At 33.8% G+C, this 18885-nt stretch overlaps 1 protein-coding gene across 1 annotated transcript in view; it reads right to left on the reverse strand.

The window, feature by feature from the left end:
* The window catches only part of Trhde (thyrotropin releasing hormone degrading enzyme), a 377691-nt gene that overhangs the window by 69219 nt on the left and 289587 nt on the right, over nucleotides 1–18885 (reverse strand). Inside the window, exons 11-12 of the mRNA XM_026386682.2 lie at nucleotides 13158–13291; nucleotides 12994–13049 (exon numbers count right to left, since the gene is read on the reverse strand). Coding sequence (XP_026242467.2) covers nucleotides 12994–13049; nucleotides 13158–13291 — 190 coding nt within the window. The remainder of the gene's footprint in view (nucleotides 1–12993; nucleotides 13050–13157; nucleotides 13292–18885) is intronic.

Raw genomic sequence — 18885 nt, forward strand, 5'->3', positions numbered from 1 at the left:
AAACAGTTAATATTATTAATCTTTTAGCAGAAATGTAAGAGAGAAATTTTGTAGTATTGGGTTTGGTATAAATATCTTACATTAGGCCTAAAACAAAAAACATAAAATAAAATACTGATCAAATAAACCTCATTGATATTAAAAACTTTCAACATTGAAATACCAGTTAAGAAAACAAAGGAAAGGTACAAACTGGGAGAATTTTGGCAAAACATATATCTGACAAATGGGCTGGTCTCAGACTATTGAAAGGAATCTTATGCTTTAATAATGAGATAATATAAATATTAAGTATGGACAAAAGATTTGAATGAATTTGTCACAAAAGAAGATGTACATATAACAACTAAAAATGTAAAAAGATTTTCAGCATCATTGGTCATCAGAGTAGTCCACATTTAATTACTCACTATAAGAACACTTTGTACCCAATATACCATCTGATGTTAAAAAGACTGATAATATCAAGGGTTGGTAAGGACTTGAAACAACTGAGATTGTATACATCGCCTCTTAGAATGAAAAATGGTATAGCTACTTTGTAAAAGAGTATGGTAGTATCTCATAGAGTAAACTTTACCATATAGCCCAGCAGGTCCACTCCTGGGTATTTGGTTAGAGAAAGAAAAATATATATCCATATCAAAATGCATATGCAAATCTTCATAGCAGTATTATTTGTAATAGGATAAATCTAAAACGACCCAGATATTCATTAAAAGGTGAATGGGTAAACAAATTACAGTGAATCCATAATATCAAAGAAACGATACTAATACCTGCAACTATTTGGATGAATCTCGAAAACACTATGCTACATAAAAGAAGCAAAACATAAAAGATCACCTACTTTGTAAATCCATTTAGTCAAAATTTTGGAACAGGCAAAAACAGTAATGAGAACCATTGGCTAAAATCAGAATGAAGGAAGGGAATTGCAAATGAACTTGAGGAAACTTTTTAGTGTATGAGAACTATTCTACAACTTCTTTGTAGTGTTGGTTTTACTATTATATAATTGGTCAACTTTATTTTCTGTGAGTGTTACCTCACAGAAACTGTTACATAAAATTAGAGCTGTATTCCTGTATTTCCCCTGAAACCTGCCAAGTATATTCTGCCCAGTAGAACATTCTGGTCCTCCATCTAGAATGCTCCACTCACATGGTACTCTTTTTTACTTCTTTCAGTTTCTTCTCAAATACTAACTGGAAAAAGAAAAAAAAATTGCTTCACACATAACACACATGAGAAATAATTAGGAATAGATTCTAAAGACAACAATATACAAACCAACAAATATAAAATGGTGATAAGAATGCTCATCACATGGAATTGTTGAGAGAATAATGTAAAATATATAGGCTAAATCAACTGACACACAGATGCTGCTCATAGGATTTCAATACCCATAATTTTTCTTGCTATTACAGCATAATGAGTAACTCTCTTTCAGAAAACATCTGCTTGGGCTGTAACTACTGGATATGAACTTCTGCCACTTAGGAGGCTACCAGGGTTCTCTGGGGCATTTCTTTTTTTCTCCAAGAAAACAGCTGTGTCATCATCTTCAGCATCTCTCCTTACACCTTGGTCCTGATTGCCCCTGAACTGGAGCTCACTACTTTCACACTTGTCTCCTGCTAGTATATTCTTGATGGAGCAGCCAGAGTGGTCTTTTATAAACACAAATCTGATCTTATCACTCTTCTGTCCAAAATTTTCCCAATGCTCATCCCATATAAAGTCTGAATTATTATTGTAATAAAGCTTTAAACATTTGGTGCCCTCTTCCTCCCCAAATGCAATTCATCCTGCTACTTCCCATTTCTCATTCCATTAAGCTGTATGCCTGTGTTTTCCCTGAAACCTGCCAAGTATATTCTATACAGTAGAATGTTCTGATCCTCGATCTAGAATGCTCCACTCACATGGTACTCTTTTTTACTTCTCTTCAGTTTCTTCTCAAATACTAACTGGAAAATGAGGATTTTCCTGATCACTATATTTACAATAAACTTCTCTATACCTCATCTCTAAGTACTTGTAAACCTTTCTTTGCTTTATTTATTGTTTTACTCTGCATGTATAGTCCCTTGATATATAGTTAATTATTTTCTTGATGATCTCATTGCAGTCATTCTGCACTATAAAATAATCTCTATGAAGAAAGTGACTTTGCTATTCACCCTATGCCTGTAACACATCCTGGTGCATAGTAGGTGTCTTTTAAGTACTTACTGCATAAATAAACTGTCACTGTCATTGGGGCATTCTGAATTACCATTTCTATCCTTTTCTACATCTATTTTTTTAATGCCCACGTATTTCCAAATGAACAAAAATGTTACACAAAATGATATTGCTGACTTTGCATAACAGAATTTACCATCTGTGAATTACTCTTGAAAGTTGAGCATCCAAAATTAAAATAAAAAAGATCAACCCACTAAAAGCCCTGTGAAGTGCTTCTCATGGTTTTCCTTTTACCTGTTTGTGAAACGTGCTCATATCACTTATCTGTAGAGGATAAGGAGAGCACAATTTATTTTAATATCATGTATGTATACTTTAGAAACTGATTAGCTTATCTACACTGAAAAATAGACAAATAGACGTTGGATGATAATAGCACATACTAACCCTGTATATAAATATACAATGATTTTCTTCCTAGCTTCTAAGCATATTTATAATAATAAAACAGGACAATAAATAAGGAACATCAATTTCTAACTTACGTTTTACTTGGCTTATATTTGAAGTAAGTAGATATATGAGAATTTCTACATGGTTGGTAACTTTGTAGTACCACATGTGACATAATTTATGAGTACAAAATACTTATCTCAGTAATATGTTCCTTCCACTAAGAAAATCACTTGAATTTATTTCAACTGAACATCAGCTATGATCTTCTAATTTTAAAATTCTATATTACTTTTCCTCATATTATAATCATCATGAAAAGTAGTCTTTCTGAGGCCAAATACAGCAATTTCATGAAATAAGTATCATGGTCTGTCTTTGTTATCCACCCACCCTTAGATCCATGTAGCTATCATCTATCTCTCTATCAACAAACTCATTAATGTTCATGTTCTATATATAATTTATAGAAATACTCTACATGTGACTTTTATGATGAATGAAATGCAAATTTTATATGGATTTCTCAACTCTCCACACTTCTAAGAATAACTGATAGTCCATCTATGTCAAAATTCAACAGAATTCAGAAACATTTGAGAAGTTGGATCAGGAAACTTAAGAAACTCTACAAAGAGGGAAATTGAGAACTATAATAAAGTAGGAGGCCAAATGCCCAATTGCTACATTTTTATAAAAATTTTAATATCACTACCTGTTTAAAAAGGATAAGTAAACTTTCCCTTGAAATGATAAGGTAAAATTTATGATCTGCCCTGAGCTTACACAATTACTTTCCAATACATCTGGACATTGGGAACACAAAACCTACTAATTTTCACCTGGAGTTCTCTATTTTGGCATTTCTGAAGCATCCCTATGAACTCTGCACTAATTTAGAGTTAGCATCCACATAAAGGTCTCTGATGCTCAATCATTATTCTCTTCAGGGCCATTAGTCTTACTTGAATTTGTCAAATATGAACTTTTCAACAACAGCATGTTTTCTTTATTGCAAACTCTCTTTTTTTGCCCCCTTTCGGCTAAGACAACTACCTGGTGTCTTGGAGAGTTGAGGCTGAACTTCTGTTTAATCCATACCCTAATTAAGTGAACCACTGAGCAACGGAAGCCTCTGTCTATCTCCCCTTTTACAGGCAGAAATCAAATAGGCTCCAGCATTCCCAGTTCAGGAAGGAAGAATCCAATCTGTGATTCAAATGTGTTCCAATTCCAGAGTTGGCCTGAACTCATATCTTAAAACAACATCAAATAAGCGTTGGCATAGTAGCAACGAGTCAGGTTTTACTAATCCGATGTTTTCTTACACCCCAGACAGTGAAGGCCTCTTCACTGGTCCTCCATTCCACATAAGGACATTTGAAGCATTCTACACAGAATAGTTCAAATTGCATGCAATTAAGGGAGAGCATCATGCATTTCAAATCATTTCCCAAGGCTTTAAGATTTGCCACATAAGCAAGTGTGTGTTTCTGTTGCACAAAACCCTGGGACCAAATTTCCTTTCTTTTCTCCTCTGCACCAAATTATCACCTCTTCATACTGAGACATGTTTATTTTCATGGCAAATAGAAAATAATATAATAACGTAAAATACTTATTATCGATATAATTCATTATCAATATTCTAGTTTCTTTGTCAAAAAAGTATTGCTACCTTAGGTAATTAACAGTTGAAGACAAAAATAGATTTGATGAGTTCTGGGAAAAAGCTATGGGCACTCTTTATCACTAGCTGATTAGCATATTTGCTAAGAAAGATAATTATCAGAAAGGCCCCTCTGAATCTATTCTGAAGTGGGAAAATATTATTCTAAGACAAAGCAGTAATTACTCTCATAGAAGTAAATATATATGTAATAGTATTTAATACATATGTTCTTATATTGCTCATTTTTAAAATATTTCCTTAAAATTTCTCAAAATAAAAGTCAAAGGAGGGATTGAGGTTGCATCTCAGCATGAAACACTCACCTAGCATGCATGAGACCCTGCGCTCAATCCAAGGACTATACACACACGTAGACACACGCACACGCTCACACATACACACACACACACACACACACACACAGAAAAAAATGAGACCTTATAATAACCAGATTAAATTTTAAAAATCTTGATAAAATCAGACTTTTACATTGACAGGTCAAATGCCAAAAATAATTTAATTTTCTCATAAACTAGATCAACCTCAAAACTTTCATTTTCTTCTATAGGAGGCTAGTGTGCCCCATTTAGGCTGGGTCCCTATTGGACTTTTCACATCAATCATAAAATAAGCAGTGTCCATCCTCATTGCAGAAATAAAAACAAATGTTATTTAACCATGTTGCATTTTTTCTTACAGTGGGAATTAAAATGTGTGGAAATATATGTTCCGGGACAACCCCATAAAGGAGTCTGTATAGAAGGAAATCAATATATATGGGGAAATTCACTAAGATATGCAGAAAAGAATTATGATGTGCAGTCATTTTGGACCAGTGTATATGCTGCAAAGGTAGGAAAGGAATAGAACAGAAATAACATTCAATGAGTTCTACTAATTTGTTATGTTAGGCCAGTATGTATATGATCTATTTAATCCTCATAAAAACTCCTAATCAAACTGTGAGTAATTTACACAGTTGGAATTCCAATTCTATCTATCTTGGTAGCCAAAGTTCTTACTAATTAGGAAGAAAAATCAAATTAAACAGAATTGGGTTCATATTCAAAATGTAAGATAAAGAGACAGGCAGGACTGAATTTCGGGAATGCAGAAAAGATTAACATACAATTTTTTTTAAATTAAAAATTAACTAAAGGAATAACAAAAAAAATAGTTTTTAGAGGCTATATCCCCATACCAGCTAAACAATTCCAAGCAATAGTCATGCATTTATATCTGGGACACTGACTGATCACATCCAGGTCTATGCAGATGGCAACAGTCAGGTAAATAGCAAGAGCCAAGCAGAGGTAGCTTTCCCTTCAGGTGGTGGCCCTGGATGGGGGCAGAGGAATTGGGCTTTCCAAACAGGGAGGCTCTACTTAGGAAATATACTTATGAGAAGAATGCAAGGAACTATACTATTATTTTTAAACTAACTGGTTGACAATGGTTGCCTTCTTGACTCCTCTTCTATGTTGTAATTATTACCTTTATTTTTTGTGAAATATCAATCATAATTCTATTTGTTACCTACCACAACAAACATATACTGACCATCCACAGGGTTATGGCACATCTAAACTAATAGATAATCTCACACACTGCTTTTGAATAAAGATGCAAGTAAAATAACACAGAGTGGTGAAGCTTAAAGGTTCCATACTATAGAACATTTTTTTTTTTTTTTACAAAGGAGAGTTAGAGTGATAAGCATAGATTATTTGCCGGTTTAATTCCAGCTTTGATTGCCAAACTGTCACAATCTTCTGGGACCAATCTTGAAGACGGGATTATCTCAGGAAAGTATTGTGACAAAAGGTTTTATATGACTTTAAAATATCATGTGAATTCATAGTGAATAAAAACAGTAGGAACAGGGCTATGAGGGTATGTGAAATTGAAGATTACTTAAGACACTCTGAATCTACAGAAAATCCGAGGAAGCTGGCACACCTGAGTAGCCATGTCTCTGGATAGAGAGCAAAAGGCACAAAGATTTGATTGCAAAACACTGAAAATCAGTCCAACCAATTCTTACTAGAGTTTTGACTAGCTCTTGAAGAAACAGACATGTGTTGAAATTGTTCGGTTCTAAATGACCAGAATTAACTTCTTTCAAACTTGTTAGGCACAATTATTCCTTGCTGAAACAATATATTTTTTTTTTCATCCACTCTATCTTCCAAAGTTCCTGATTTCCTCTAAGAGTACCACAGCTGTTCTAGCTTGAATATGCAGAGTGACGTCCAAGGGTCCCTAAGTAGTGTCTATGGTCCTCACAGTGGCAGTATTTGGAATTGCTACAGGCTTTTAAAATGGGGACAATGGAAGGTCCTTGGATCACTGGGGCCATGTCCCCAAAGAGGACCTAAGACCCCCATTAAATTTCTTTCTCTGTGTCTTTGTGCTTCCTGGGTTGTGATGTGAGTAGGTGCTCAAATATGTATTCCTGCCATAAAGTGCCACTCTAAACAGAGGCCCAAAGTGACGGGGCTGCCTGATCTTGGACTTGACTCTCCAAGTCCAAGAGCTGAGTAAACCCTTTCTCTCATACATAAGTACCTCAAGTATTTTACTTCGTTATCAAGAAGCTTACACAACAGCATAACTATAAAACCTACAAATATTTTCCCCCTTTTCTCGGTCAACACTTGCTATGGGGAGATAGGTTGGTATTGCCTATTGGCATTGTGACTAGAGTTGCAGATCATTATAGGTTTAGAAGCCAGGTTATCTTGCCAGAAAATATTGCCATGGCTGCCTCCAGGGCAAACTGCTGAACATCTTAGAATTTTGTGGGGTTGATATATGTCAGTATGCTCATTTGAACCTCAGGGTGTCTCCTAATTGTTTAAGAACCCTCTAGCACCTGTCTCTGCTTGAGAAAATTTCTGAGATTCTAAGACTGTGACTTTTTTTACAGTCATAAAATTGAATATCTGAGATGATGACATTAAGCAATAAGAATAAAAATGTTTCCAAGAACTTATAAGTGATTCCCTGAAGTCCTGATCACTGAATGACCAGCTAATGAATGACTCCAATCCAGTGGAGGTCATGCTTACTGAAATGACAGGTCCCAATTAATTCAAAGGTGCTGCACCTTCAAAGGGATGCCTGTCTTATATGATACCATAAATAGCCTTTGGGTCTCAAAAGCAAAGGAATTCACATTGTTATGTGTGTCAGAATCACTTGAAGTACTTAACAGAATGAAGGGTCCCAGGCTTCAGTAGTTTGCAATTTTAAAGATAAAAGCTCAGGTGATTTTGATGCAGGTAGCCTCTGAGGTCATGCTCAAAGAAGCCTGTACCTGAATATGCAAAATATTTACAGCAAAAGGAAAACAGTTACCTCATATTCAAAAAAAGAGATATTATTCCCATCCAGAAATCTGAGGTCACAGGAATATTCAGGTTTTGATGTTGTAAGTACATTTTACAAACCTATTCAAGTAAAGTTTGGTCGTATAAATGGACATCTTGGAGGCAGATCCTCCTAAATAAATTATTTATGAACAAGTACGTATTTTAAATTATTTGGAAATTCTTAGTAAATTCCTTTGAAATCTCAGGGTTATGTTTCAAAACAATCACAAAATCAAAAGAGAATCACAATTTGTACATGACTGACCTGGGAGCACTAACCACAATGGGAGTTATAAAACTATTTTTAATGAATGAGATGCTAAATAAAACAAATACATAGACTTAAACAAATTTTGACTTGCATTTGGAAATTTAGACCATCTACTCTCACAAAAAGGATAGTTAAATGCTAATTCATGTAACCTACAAACATCACCTAGTTTTGTAATCCAAGGCTATTTGCTATAAAAGCAGATCAAACCTACTAAGTGATATCAAAATACCTCTCTTCTACTTAGCACCCTCAGGCATTAGACATTAATATTAAAACATTTTCTCCTACAGAACTAAAACACAAATTTGGCCCGAGAAGGTTACAAATTTGCTTTGGATTTAATGCAGCACAATTTAAAAGTCTCTAAGAAATTTTGCCACTATTGAGCAACAGGCCTGCCTTTAATGCCTCTGGAGATTTGTACTTCTCAGAAGTTCCTGGTGTAGTAGTTCCCCAGAAATCCTCATCCCAAGGACAACATCTGTGACTCCACCCTCAACAAATTTCTAAAGACAGCTCAAAGGAACATGTTAACTCACTCTCTAACCTTGAGTCAACCAGCATATGCCTGCGGGAATGGTTGAAAATCCAGAAATATACTCTAGGCTTTCACTGGGTTGTAACAGAAAGAAAGATAAAGACTCCCAGCTCATTACAGTAAAATATCCTGAAAATGCATTCAGACAATTTTTACCATTTATCCATGGCAAAGTATTGCAGAAACTAAGACTAATTTAGAGGTCTTTGGGATGTGAATTTTTAAATGATTGCATGTCAGAAAGGTATAAAATGAAAGGGTTTCAAGGTGACTTTTTTATATGTCTCAAGATGTGCATTTGTTACTGATGACAAATAGATAATTAAAATCCCCAGCCTCAGGGATATGAGAAATATAATCTTTTGGGTATAGCCAGTCCTGAAAGGATTCACAGTGAGTCACTGCTCATAGTATGAAACAATTTTCATTGGTTAGAAAGGCTGAGAGGATAACTGTGAGCTAATTTTAAATAGCTTTTGGTCAATGGCAGAGGGTTGGAAGCATACAGCTAGACATAAATCTTATTTTACAATAAACAATTTTATCACTTTCAAAATTCCATAAATATTTAATTTTAATTCTCTTACACACACATTCTAGTGGCTTAACAAAAGATAACTAAAAGCGTAAACATACATGAATATTTCTCCCAAATGAGTCTAATGCAAACAGCTACAGAATCATCTTTCTCTCTCTGTCTACCAAGTGCAGTAAACTATACATTGGAATCAAAGTCTATTTTTATTGATAACTCTCAAAAATCCATTATAATACACAAGTAAGAAAAATATTTTGCTGATACAACATGGTTCTTTCACATAAAGAATAGGGATTGAAGAAAGAATTCAGAAACTTATAAAGCAGTGAACAGTATCAGAGGGATCTAGGCTCCTTGGTCAGCTTTTTGTAGTATTGTTTAACCAAAGTAAAGTAGCCCTGTCTGTGTCACTGTAACACCATGGAGAAATCTGGACAAAAAGGCTAGCTTGCCAAGCTCTCTCTCTCTCTTTTTCTTTTATTAGTTGTTCAAAACATTACAAAGCTATTGACATATCATATTTCATACATTTGATTCAAGTGGGTTATGAACTCCCATTTTTACCCCGTATATAGACTGCAGAATCACATTGGTTACACATCCATGTTTTTACATACTGCCATACTAGCATACTAGTGACTGTTGTATTTTGCTGCCTTTCCTATCCTCTACTATCCCCCCTCCCCTGCCCTCCCCTCCCATCTTCTCTCTCTACCCCATCTACTGTAATTCATTTCTCTCTCTTGTTTTTTTTCCCTTTCCCCTCACTTCCTCTTATATGTAATTTTGTATAACAATGAGGGTCTCCTTCCATTTCCATGCAATTTCCCTTCTCTCTCCCTTTCCCTCCCACCTCTTGTCTCTGTTTAATGGTAATCTTCTTTTCATGCTCTTCCTCCCTTCTCTGTTCTGAGTTGCCCTCCTTATATCAAAGAAGACGATTGACATTTGTTTTTTAGGGATTGGCTGCCAAGCTATCTCTCACAAAAAGTTCGTAAGTCATTTCTTCTCAAGTTTATTTATGAAATGTCAGCACATTACACATTTAAACAACCACTATCAAAGTAGGAGAAACAGCTTCTCATCAAGGTGGGTCAGGGTGCAGTTGCTTTTCAGACACATCATACTATTATCTTCTGCAATAAGTGAAGAAATGGTCAACACATGTTTTGGAAGAAAATCCTTAAACAAGAAAATAAAATATCTTTGCTTATTTTCTTTTAGGTTTGGAATTATTATTTTTTAACTAAGTGACATTTAATAGAAAATAAGGTAGAAATAGCAAATTTGCATGAAAGAAATGATTAAATTCTAAAAATTGGTTTGGCTACTGAATTGTCAAAATTTAAAACACACTGCATATTGTAATGAAGGATTTGAAGGAATTAGATTGTCTCATGTTATGGTTGACAGGGTTAAATAAGCCTTGGGAATATAATTTCCACTATTTATCAAAAATCTTACAGTCTTTAAAACCCAAATTCCACTTACAGAAATTAAACTTACAAAAATACGTGTGAAAGTTTATAGTTTGATAAATTAATAATTGATGATCAATTTATATGATTAATTATGTAACATGCATATGTCAGCACAATCCTGTACCAAAGATTAAATTAGGTCGTAACAATAAGAGGATGAGGCAAAGTGCTCCCCTCCAGATCATCTGGGAACTATCAGGGACTGGGAAAAGTACCTGGAAAGCAATGAGGCGGTATCTGCTCTAACACTAGTACATAGAACATCCCTTTACTTTTTCTGGTAAGACAGACAAGGCTGTGGTGAGAAAGGGTGAACAAAATAACATTTTTTTCAAGGGAATGGTAATCTTCTGGACAGACAAGGAGGATGAGATAGAAAGGAATTTCATGTCATGGGCAAACTCACTTTGACTTGAAGTCAAGGACTCTACTGTTTGACTGTTTGAAGTTGAATTTCCATGTCCTTCCCACACTGCACCCCGCCACACACACACGCACACTTAAAAGCTGTGCAACCTTAAGTAAGTGGCTTAACCCCCATGTCCATGCTACAAAGTGGCAATAGTAACCACAGCCATTCCATGTGTTTCCTAAGATTGAATGAAGGTGGTCATTAACAAAAGCCTCAGCACAGTAACTTGCACATAAGTATATAAAAAATATTTGCTATTTTTCTACTTATTAGTTTTAAAGAACCCAAGGAGAACCTGATTTGTCCAGAAAATGGAAAGAAGTTTGATAGATATTGAATAGCAAAATTACAAAAAAAAAATGTCAAGAATACAATGAATTGTAAATAGTTCCAAGTAAGTACAGGGCATTCACCTGAATAAATCTGATTTTATAATCTCTCTCTCTCTCTCCTTTTTCTCAGTGCAGTAATTACATTAAATACATTCCTTCTGGCTGGCTGGCTGGACGGACTCTCTAAACTTCCATATATATTACCATCATACCTAATGCTTTCTTCAAAGTCTGCATATTTTACTACATAGCAAAGGCTACCTCTTAGCCATCATCACACATCACACCTCATCAGGGCTTTCTCCACCTCTATTATTTTTAAATTTTTTGCAAGAAGACGATGCTGTGGCATGGAAGGACCCTCCTTTACTTTTGCTGGAAGTGAGCTTCTGTTCATACTAAATGACTGTATGAAATTGGTACAATTTCATTAGAAACTTCCTTGCTGGTAAATTGTCCTTAGGGCTGTCACTCAGCAGGTAGGCAAATGTGTGCCTGCAACATGGGGTACCTGGTCAGAATGAGTTGCCAATACAGAATTGTTCACCAGGTAAGAAAACAGTGCAGTCTCCTTAGTAGCAATAGAAAAGGAAAAAGTCTGGGGGTTTTGATTTTTTGTTTCTTTTTAATAGAAAATTACCTGAAATTTCTTCTTTTTCCCTTCTTTATGTGTTCTCCCTTCTACATTACTTATTTTTACAAAAACCAATCTCTGTAACTTGGTCCCCAACTTGACTTTGCTTATGTCAAAGTAATTATCAAGTCTTCTATATGTAAGCTCATTAGTTTTGATGGATTAGAATGCCACAGGGAATGATATGCTTTTTAACATATGGAAGAGAATTGAGATTTGATGGAGTACATAAACTGTAAAAGCAGTTTCAGGTTCCAGAAATGAAACAATGCCTATGCTAAGTTAAGTTGTGTGTTCATCTCAGCACAGATAAAAGTAACCAGTTTCATACAATTGCCGTAAGAGAAAATGTAAATTATGATAACCAGGTAAGCAAAGAGAAATTTCCATGTCCTAAGTTGTAGCTTGTAAAATTAAAACTATAACTGGAAATGAAAGAGTAAAAAAATACTAAAAGAACTGTTTGCTATTTCGTTTCAAAATACAATAAGTACCTTGAGCTCATTATTTCATTTGATGACTGTTCAAAGGAATAACTGATTTTTACATTATAAATCTAATAGTGAAAGTAATACAATATTACAATTACCAATACAACTAAAAGCTTTTACTACAAGATTGATAAATATTTTGTCCAGAACAGTCTTATCCTGTAGCTATTTATATCTGTCTCACAGCTCAAGCTTTTCATAATGAATCACATTCAAAAGAATATTAATAAAAGATATACTGGCATATGTTGAGGAAAAAAATTGCTGGTGCTTGAAGATATTTTCTATCAAAAGTTAAATATGGTACAATGACCATTTTTTAGAGTCATTAATGAAATTTGGAAGAGATTATTAATCTCCAGAGTGTTAAATTGAACTTGCAGCAAAATTGATCAAGTTTCTCCTGTCTTGAAAATATCCTATGGCTATTATTGATCAAGAATTTGGCACAGTGATTATAATTCATATATAAACACAAAGATTGTGAGATAGAAATCATTTTTAAATTCTTAAATTCAAAATATGCATACTACTCAGCTTAATACAGAAAATCTTACAGGCAAGAGTTTTTATTACGGAGATCCACAGGAAAACATACCTGGCCAGGCTAAAGGCATCGTCAATCAAACCTGCCCGGTTACTGACAGAAAGAACCTATGAGGCCAATCGGGGGGAGGGGGGGGGAAGAAGAATCATTAAGGATTAAAATTACAGGTGTTCACATGTCAAAGCACGTTGCTTATGAGCAAGTCTAGAATATACCTCATGGTTCCTGATTAACTGATCAATTAATAACCTCCAGTTCCTTAGGTCATAGTTGACTCTGAAGTAACCCGTTTGATTGATGTTCCCCAGCAGCCAGCTTCCCTTGTCCAAATAAGCTATTCTGTGATGCTCTGAAAACAGCATTTTGAGAATAAATAGATTTAGAAATTTAAGAGTTAAAATGGAATCAAGTTTATGTTTTCTGAACACAAGATGTTAACAAAACCAATCATTAAAAAGAAATTCTATCCTAAATATCTCATTGAAACCTACTCTTTAATCAATCATTAGCATTTAGAATTGCTGAGAAAAACTTTTAGATGGTTACTCATTATCATCTCAGTAAAATATTTTCTTGTAACAAATATTTTTGTTCTTGACAAAAACTACTTACCTATAAAATATTTTCTTTCTCAAACGTAACCTAGAAATACACTATTATATTCACGCAGCTTTCAATTAGGTTGTATGTGCATGTGCAGCTAAAATTAAAATGTGTTTAGATACATATTCTTCTTATTTTAATTGTCAGAAAGTGATTAGAACAATGCAGCCCATTTACTTAGAAGTCATCATTGTCTCCTGCCTTTTTCTCTGGCTTTCATAGGACTACTCATAAACAACACACTTCTCCACATCATCAATAATGCTAGAAAAAGGAAACCACATTTGTTTAAGACTCTAAATTTCCACATAGACTTATAAACAAAGGTAATAAGTTCTGCTTATTGAAATCACTTTGGAAAATGGTAACATATTTTTTTCACCAGCTAATTCCATGAACAGAAGCCAGTAAAAAATGATCTAACTTCTTACATGCTTAACTTTTTCAAATATGGTAGAGAGAGTGACCTACATTCACATGTAAAGTCAACCTTTACTGACATCCCAGAGGGAGAGTTATGATTCCAGGAATTTGGGTGTTAATCTTCAGGACTCATGCCTCTCAGAATTTACACTATGAAGTGGACTTTAGAAACTTACATGCATACACACATACACACAATCTGACATCCAGGAGGAAAAAGAAATTAAAACCAGACTGTTATATTTAATTTCTGTTATACTGTTATATCTAATTTCTACAATAACTCAAAATCATAGACTGTACCACAGAAGCCAGTTGACTCATATCTGAGTAACAGACACACCTTTGGTTCTTACTCCATTATCAAGATGTTGGCACATCAGAATACAAAACAGGAAATACAGTGTCCCCCTTTATTTCCTTGGAAGGAATGAATTTACAAAGGACTCTCTCTCAAGGAAAGGCCACACAAGGAAGGGTTTACCACAAGAACCACTGGGTGAACATTCATGACCATTCATTTCTCAGGCCTGTAATAGGGTGGGCTATTTAATACAATGTACCTAAGAGATTGCTTATTTTCAAAAGTCTGAAGTAAAACAAAAGTGCTTAAACCCCAATGTATATTAAATATAAAAACTTAATGTTTCAGATATCATTCAGCTCTCAGTACCTTTAGAAACTGTGCTCATTGAAACAGATAAAGAAAAATGGTTCCAACAGACTAATCAGATTGACTACTAGAAAATAAAAATGGTTTCTCAAGGCTTTGAAGTTTCACAAACATGTATTTTTAAATTTTTAACGTGTCACCCACACAAGAAGTTTTAGAATGTCACCTCAGTTTACAGATGCAAAAATTAGAACCAAAGTAACAAGAAAACATGATGTTTTAAAAAACTAAAATAACATTATAAGGAGAGGTTTTGATTAATCATGCCTGAATTCCTGGAAGAAAATTAAAACTTAAATATTAAAAATATTGTTTCTTCTGAGCAATCTTAATTTCTTCAAGTATAGTAAGCTTTTCCTTACAAAAATAATAAAATTGTCATTTAATTCACCTAAGAGCAAATTTGATAATTTTCATTTAAGAAGTGTTTTGTTTTTTTAATTAGAATGCTAAAGCATCAAGTACAATATATGAACAGATGATTTAGATTTTTACAAATCTGCCATGGTCATGAATTCCTATAAATTAAATCTATCCTTCAAGTTACTTCCTATTCACTTTTTAGATAGCTGGCATATGTTAAACCCCATGTGATTCATTTGGCTCTATTTTTTTAACTTATTCAATTCAAAGACATACATGTAGGATATAGTCAAACTAAAATCAATATGTATGTTAAAATAGGAAAACAATCCCTATACTTTCTATATCTTCTAACCAGAATAAGCAGACAGGCATCTATTGTTTTTAAGTACACCATTATTGAATTCATAACTTAAACCTGAAGGTTATTACTATTCATGAATATTTTTATGCCTTTACTACAAATGAGATCTTTGAAGGAATTGTTCCCTGAAAGATTTTGTAATAGATTTTTAAATATCTTTTCAGTTCTAGTTAATTATATCCCTAAAATGTTCTTCAAATTAACTAATGGCAAGCAATGCATTTTAAAGAGATCTTTTCCAATGGCCTAATGAGGTATCGTATTTGATGAGTACATAATAAAAAGTATGGAGGTTATATTTCAAGTGTTGGTAATAATAATTAAAAATTATATTTATATCCAAAATGGTCTGATTCAGACTACAACAAGGCACAAAGTAGTTGATACTTTATAAGATTTTTATATTTTATACATTTTTAGAATAAAAAGAGAAATGAAATTAGAAATTTATACCAAATATTTGCTGTTTGCATAACAATTTGAATTAAAATAATAATAATAAGGGTAACAACATGGGACAAACCCATGAATAATAACATATATTCATTGCCTCACTGGACTATTGTGAAAACTGAATGAGATCATGTTTTGTGGAATCTTTAAAGAACTATGTGAACATATCCAAAGACATCATAGTGAGTAACTGACAGATTTTCAAAGAAACCTACCAAAGAACTTAAATTCTGTGTGTGTGTGTGTGTGTGTGTGTGTGTGTGTGTGTGTAGTCAAGGGAAGAATAGAGTAAAAAGAAAAAAAAAATGAAACTAAACTCCTAAATTTAAACTAAACTCCTAAGATAAAAAAGCAAGCTCTTTATCTCACTAACTGACTGTCACTGGGTAAGTTATTTCTGAAACCTTAATTTCCTCAAATGTAAAATGTAGATAAAGACAATACTCATTTTTTAATGGTTTGAGAATCTTAAATGAGTCAATGTTTGAGGAAAGCACCACAGCATTATGCTATTTTTAAAGTTTTACATTAATTTTTAAGGATCAGTTTCTTTTTTTATTTTGAATCTTTTCTTTTCTAACATTTGACGCTAAATTTATTCCCCTCTATGCAACATTAGTTGAACAGCCAGTCAATATGCAAGCTACCACAATTATAAATGTCTGAGTACTTGGTATTTTCTTAGTAAGAATGAAAAGGATAAATATTTCAACCTGATCTTAAAATCTTAAAAAGTGTTTTAAAAATTACTTTTAGGCTACAATGATCTTTGCCTTAACTTGGAATTAGATATTTATCCAAAGTGTTTTAAAAAACAAATTGCCAAGAACATATGATTAAAATCAAATGTATACATCTTATCCACCAAAGACTTTGCCTTAATATCTTTTTTTTTGCCTTAATATCTTATGAGATCAAATTTGTATTACTATTGGCAGTGAAAATTACAAAAAAGATCAATATGGTTAATATAAATAAATGTATAATTTCTTTTCATATATGTTGATAAGAATTGACCAGAATATTTCCTTCATGTTTTTATGGAGGAAAACATGAGGTAAATACTGATCAACTGGTAGTACTGATTAATTGATACTGATTATATTTTAAACCATAGGGAACATGACAACTTATAAAAGAACATAGAAGTTAATATCTTACCCCCTAAAACTCTTTCTGGTATTAGTTTTATTATGGGTCATCAGAATGAAAACTTCAAGATAAAATTGAATATCTAGGATATAATTGAAAAGGCAAAACAAGGTGTTCTTTTCTTTTAGGTCTCTCTTGTAAAAGTTCTTCCAGATTTTTGAATTTATCAAGTTATAGGGAAGCATTTACTTAATATGAGTATCCCCCCAACAAGCCTCAACATTTCAAAACGTTCATATCAAACAGAAGATGCTGTTATGATTTAATGAACCATAACACACTATGCTCTGCAGTTTGAACATTGTATAACTTTGGGGGGAAGAGGCGTATGCCATTCATGCCATAGTCTACGCAAACAGTGCCTCCTAGAATTATGAGCTTCACAAATTGTGCAGCTGTGTGTGATGTCATATATATCAATACAGGCAATATTTTAGGAGGCAAGCATGGTTTGAACTAATACACTGTTATTATTCCTGACTAACAATGAAAGGATATAAAAAAAACAAGCCCTCAAACATAGCCAGTAGTGGCTTTGCGTCAAAGAAAACTGTGACACTATTCTCGATTCTCGGAGGGAAAAGAAGATCCTATGAATAACACTATGGAAATAACTAGAGTTAGAGGAAATGGTCCTGGGAAACGAATGCTACAAGAATCAAACTTGCACTGACACTGTCTGCAAGTGACGTGTTGGGCCACTCCTGATGTTTGATCAATATACCTTTATACTTTTTAAATTTTCTCCATTTTCATTCTACCTTGAAAAGATGAGTATTTTGCTTTATTTCTGAAGATAGTTCTATCTCATGCTCCTGGCTTTCCTAGGGTGGCATGATTTCATTCTAATAGTTGAAACTTTATAGTAATTGTTTTCATCATTTTATAACAGATTACATAGGTAAATAAAACAACTACATGAATGGAAAAGAGAGGTATACAGACAAATAATATAGTAGGTATAAATTCAGAACCATGCAATGAAACTATAGATTCTAATTATTTAGAAAGATAAATATCAATAAATGTTAGAGTAAGTACTTTAATGTCTTATTAGACTATACATGCATGTTTTATATATGTATCATTTCTAAAGAAAAGGGGGAGAGTAAACAATATCATTGAATGTCCCCCTTTTTCCCCCCAAAAAAACCTCATCAAGTTAAAGGAATACTGAGAGCAAGCTTGGGTTGGAAAGTCCAGGAACATATTATCTTGAAGAACACTGGATACATATTATGCACACTGGATATTATGGTAAATTAGTGTTAATCTGTAGAAAGCTACTTTCTTGCATCTGTGCCAAGACAGTTGTTCCTTGGGATGCTGGCCATGCAAGCTAACTAAGCAAACAATGCAAGCTAATGCTGATGCTGTCATTGCTTCCGCAGCCTAACATAAAACCTCTATCCCACTGGCAGCCAGGGGGGAGCTGAGGGCACTGTGGAAAGGATATGTGTCACTCATCCAACCAGCAGCTACTGGACAAAACATCATGAGGGAGAGGAGGCACTGTTTGGAAAAACACCTTGAAGGACAGAAGTGCTATGTATCAGTCTATTATCACTGAAGTCTTCTAGGAGCAGGCACTCATCTCTAGCAAGCTTTCCTCAATACATCATAAGTACCACTTATGGACACTTTCTTTGGCCTTCTGCAACCTAACCTATTGCCCTTGCACAACTGGGCTGTGGATCCGACCACATACAACATGTATAAGTTAAAATACATATTTTTCTAATATGTGATTATGTATTAAGAAACATTAAAAATTTGAGTAAAAATACACCTGGAATTCCCAGTGTTTATACTTCTGGCAAACAAATTATATTTTGCTTTAAAACTTGTTTCCTTTATGTATTTTAAGCATTTTAGTCTCCCTTATAATAGCAAGACAGAAGGGAAAAACAGC

The sequence above is a fragment of the Urocitellus parryii genome, chromosome 5 (assembly GCF_045843805.1).
Source record: "Urocitellus parryii isolate mUroPar1 chromosome 5, mUroPar1.hap1, whole genome shotgun sequence".
Lineage (NCBI taxonomy): Eukaryota > Metazoa > Chordata > Mammalia > Rodentia > Sciuridae > Urocitellus > Urocitellus parryii.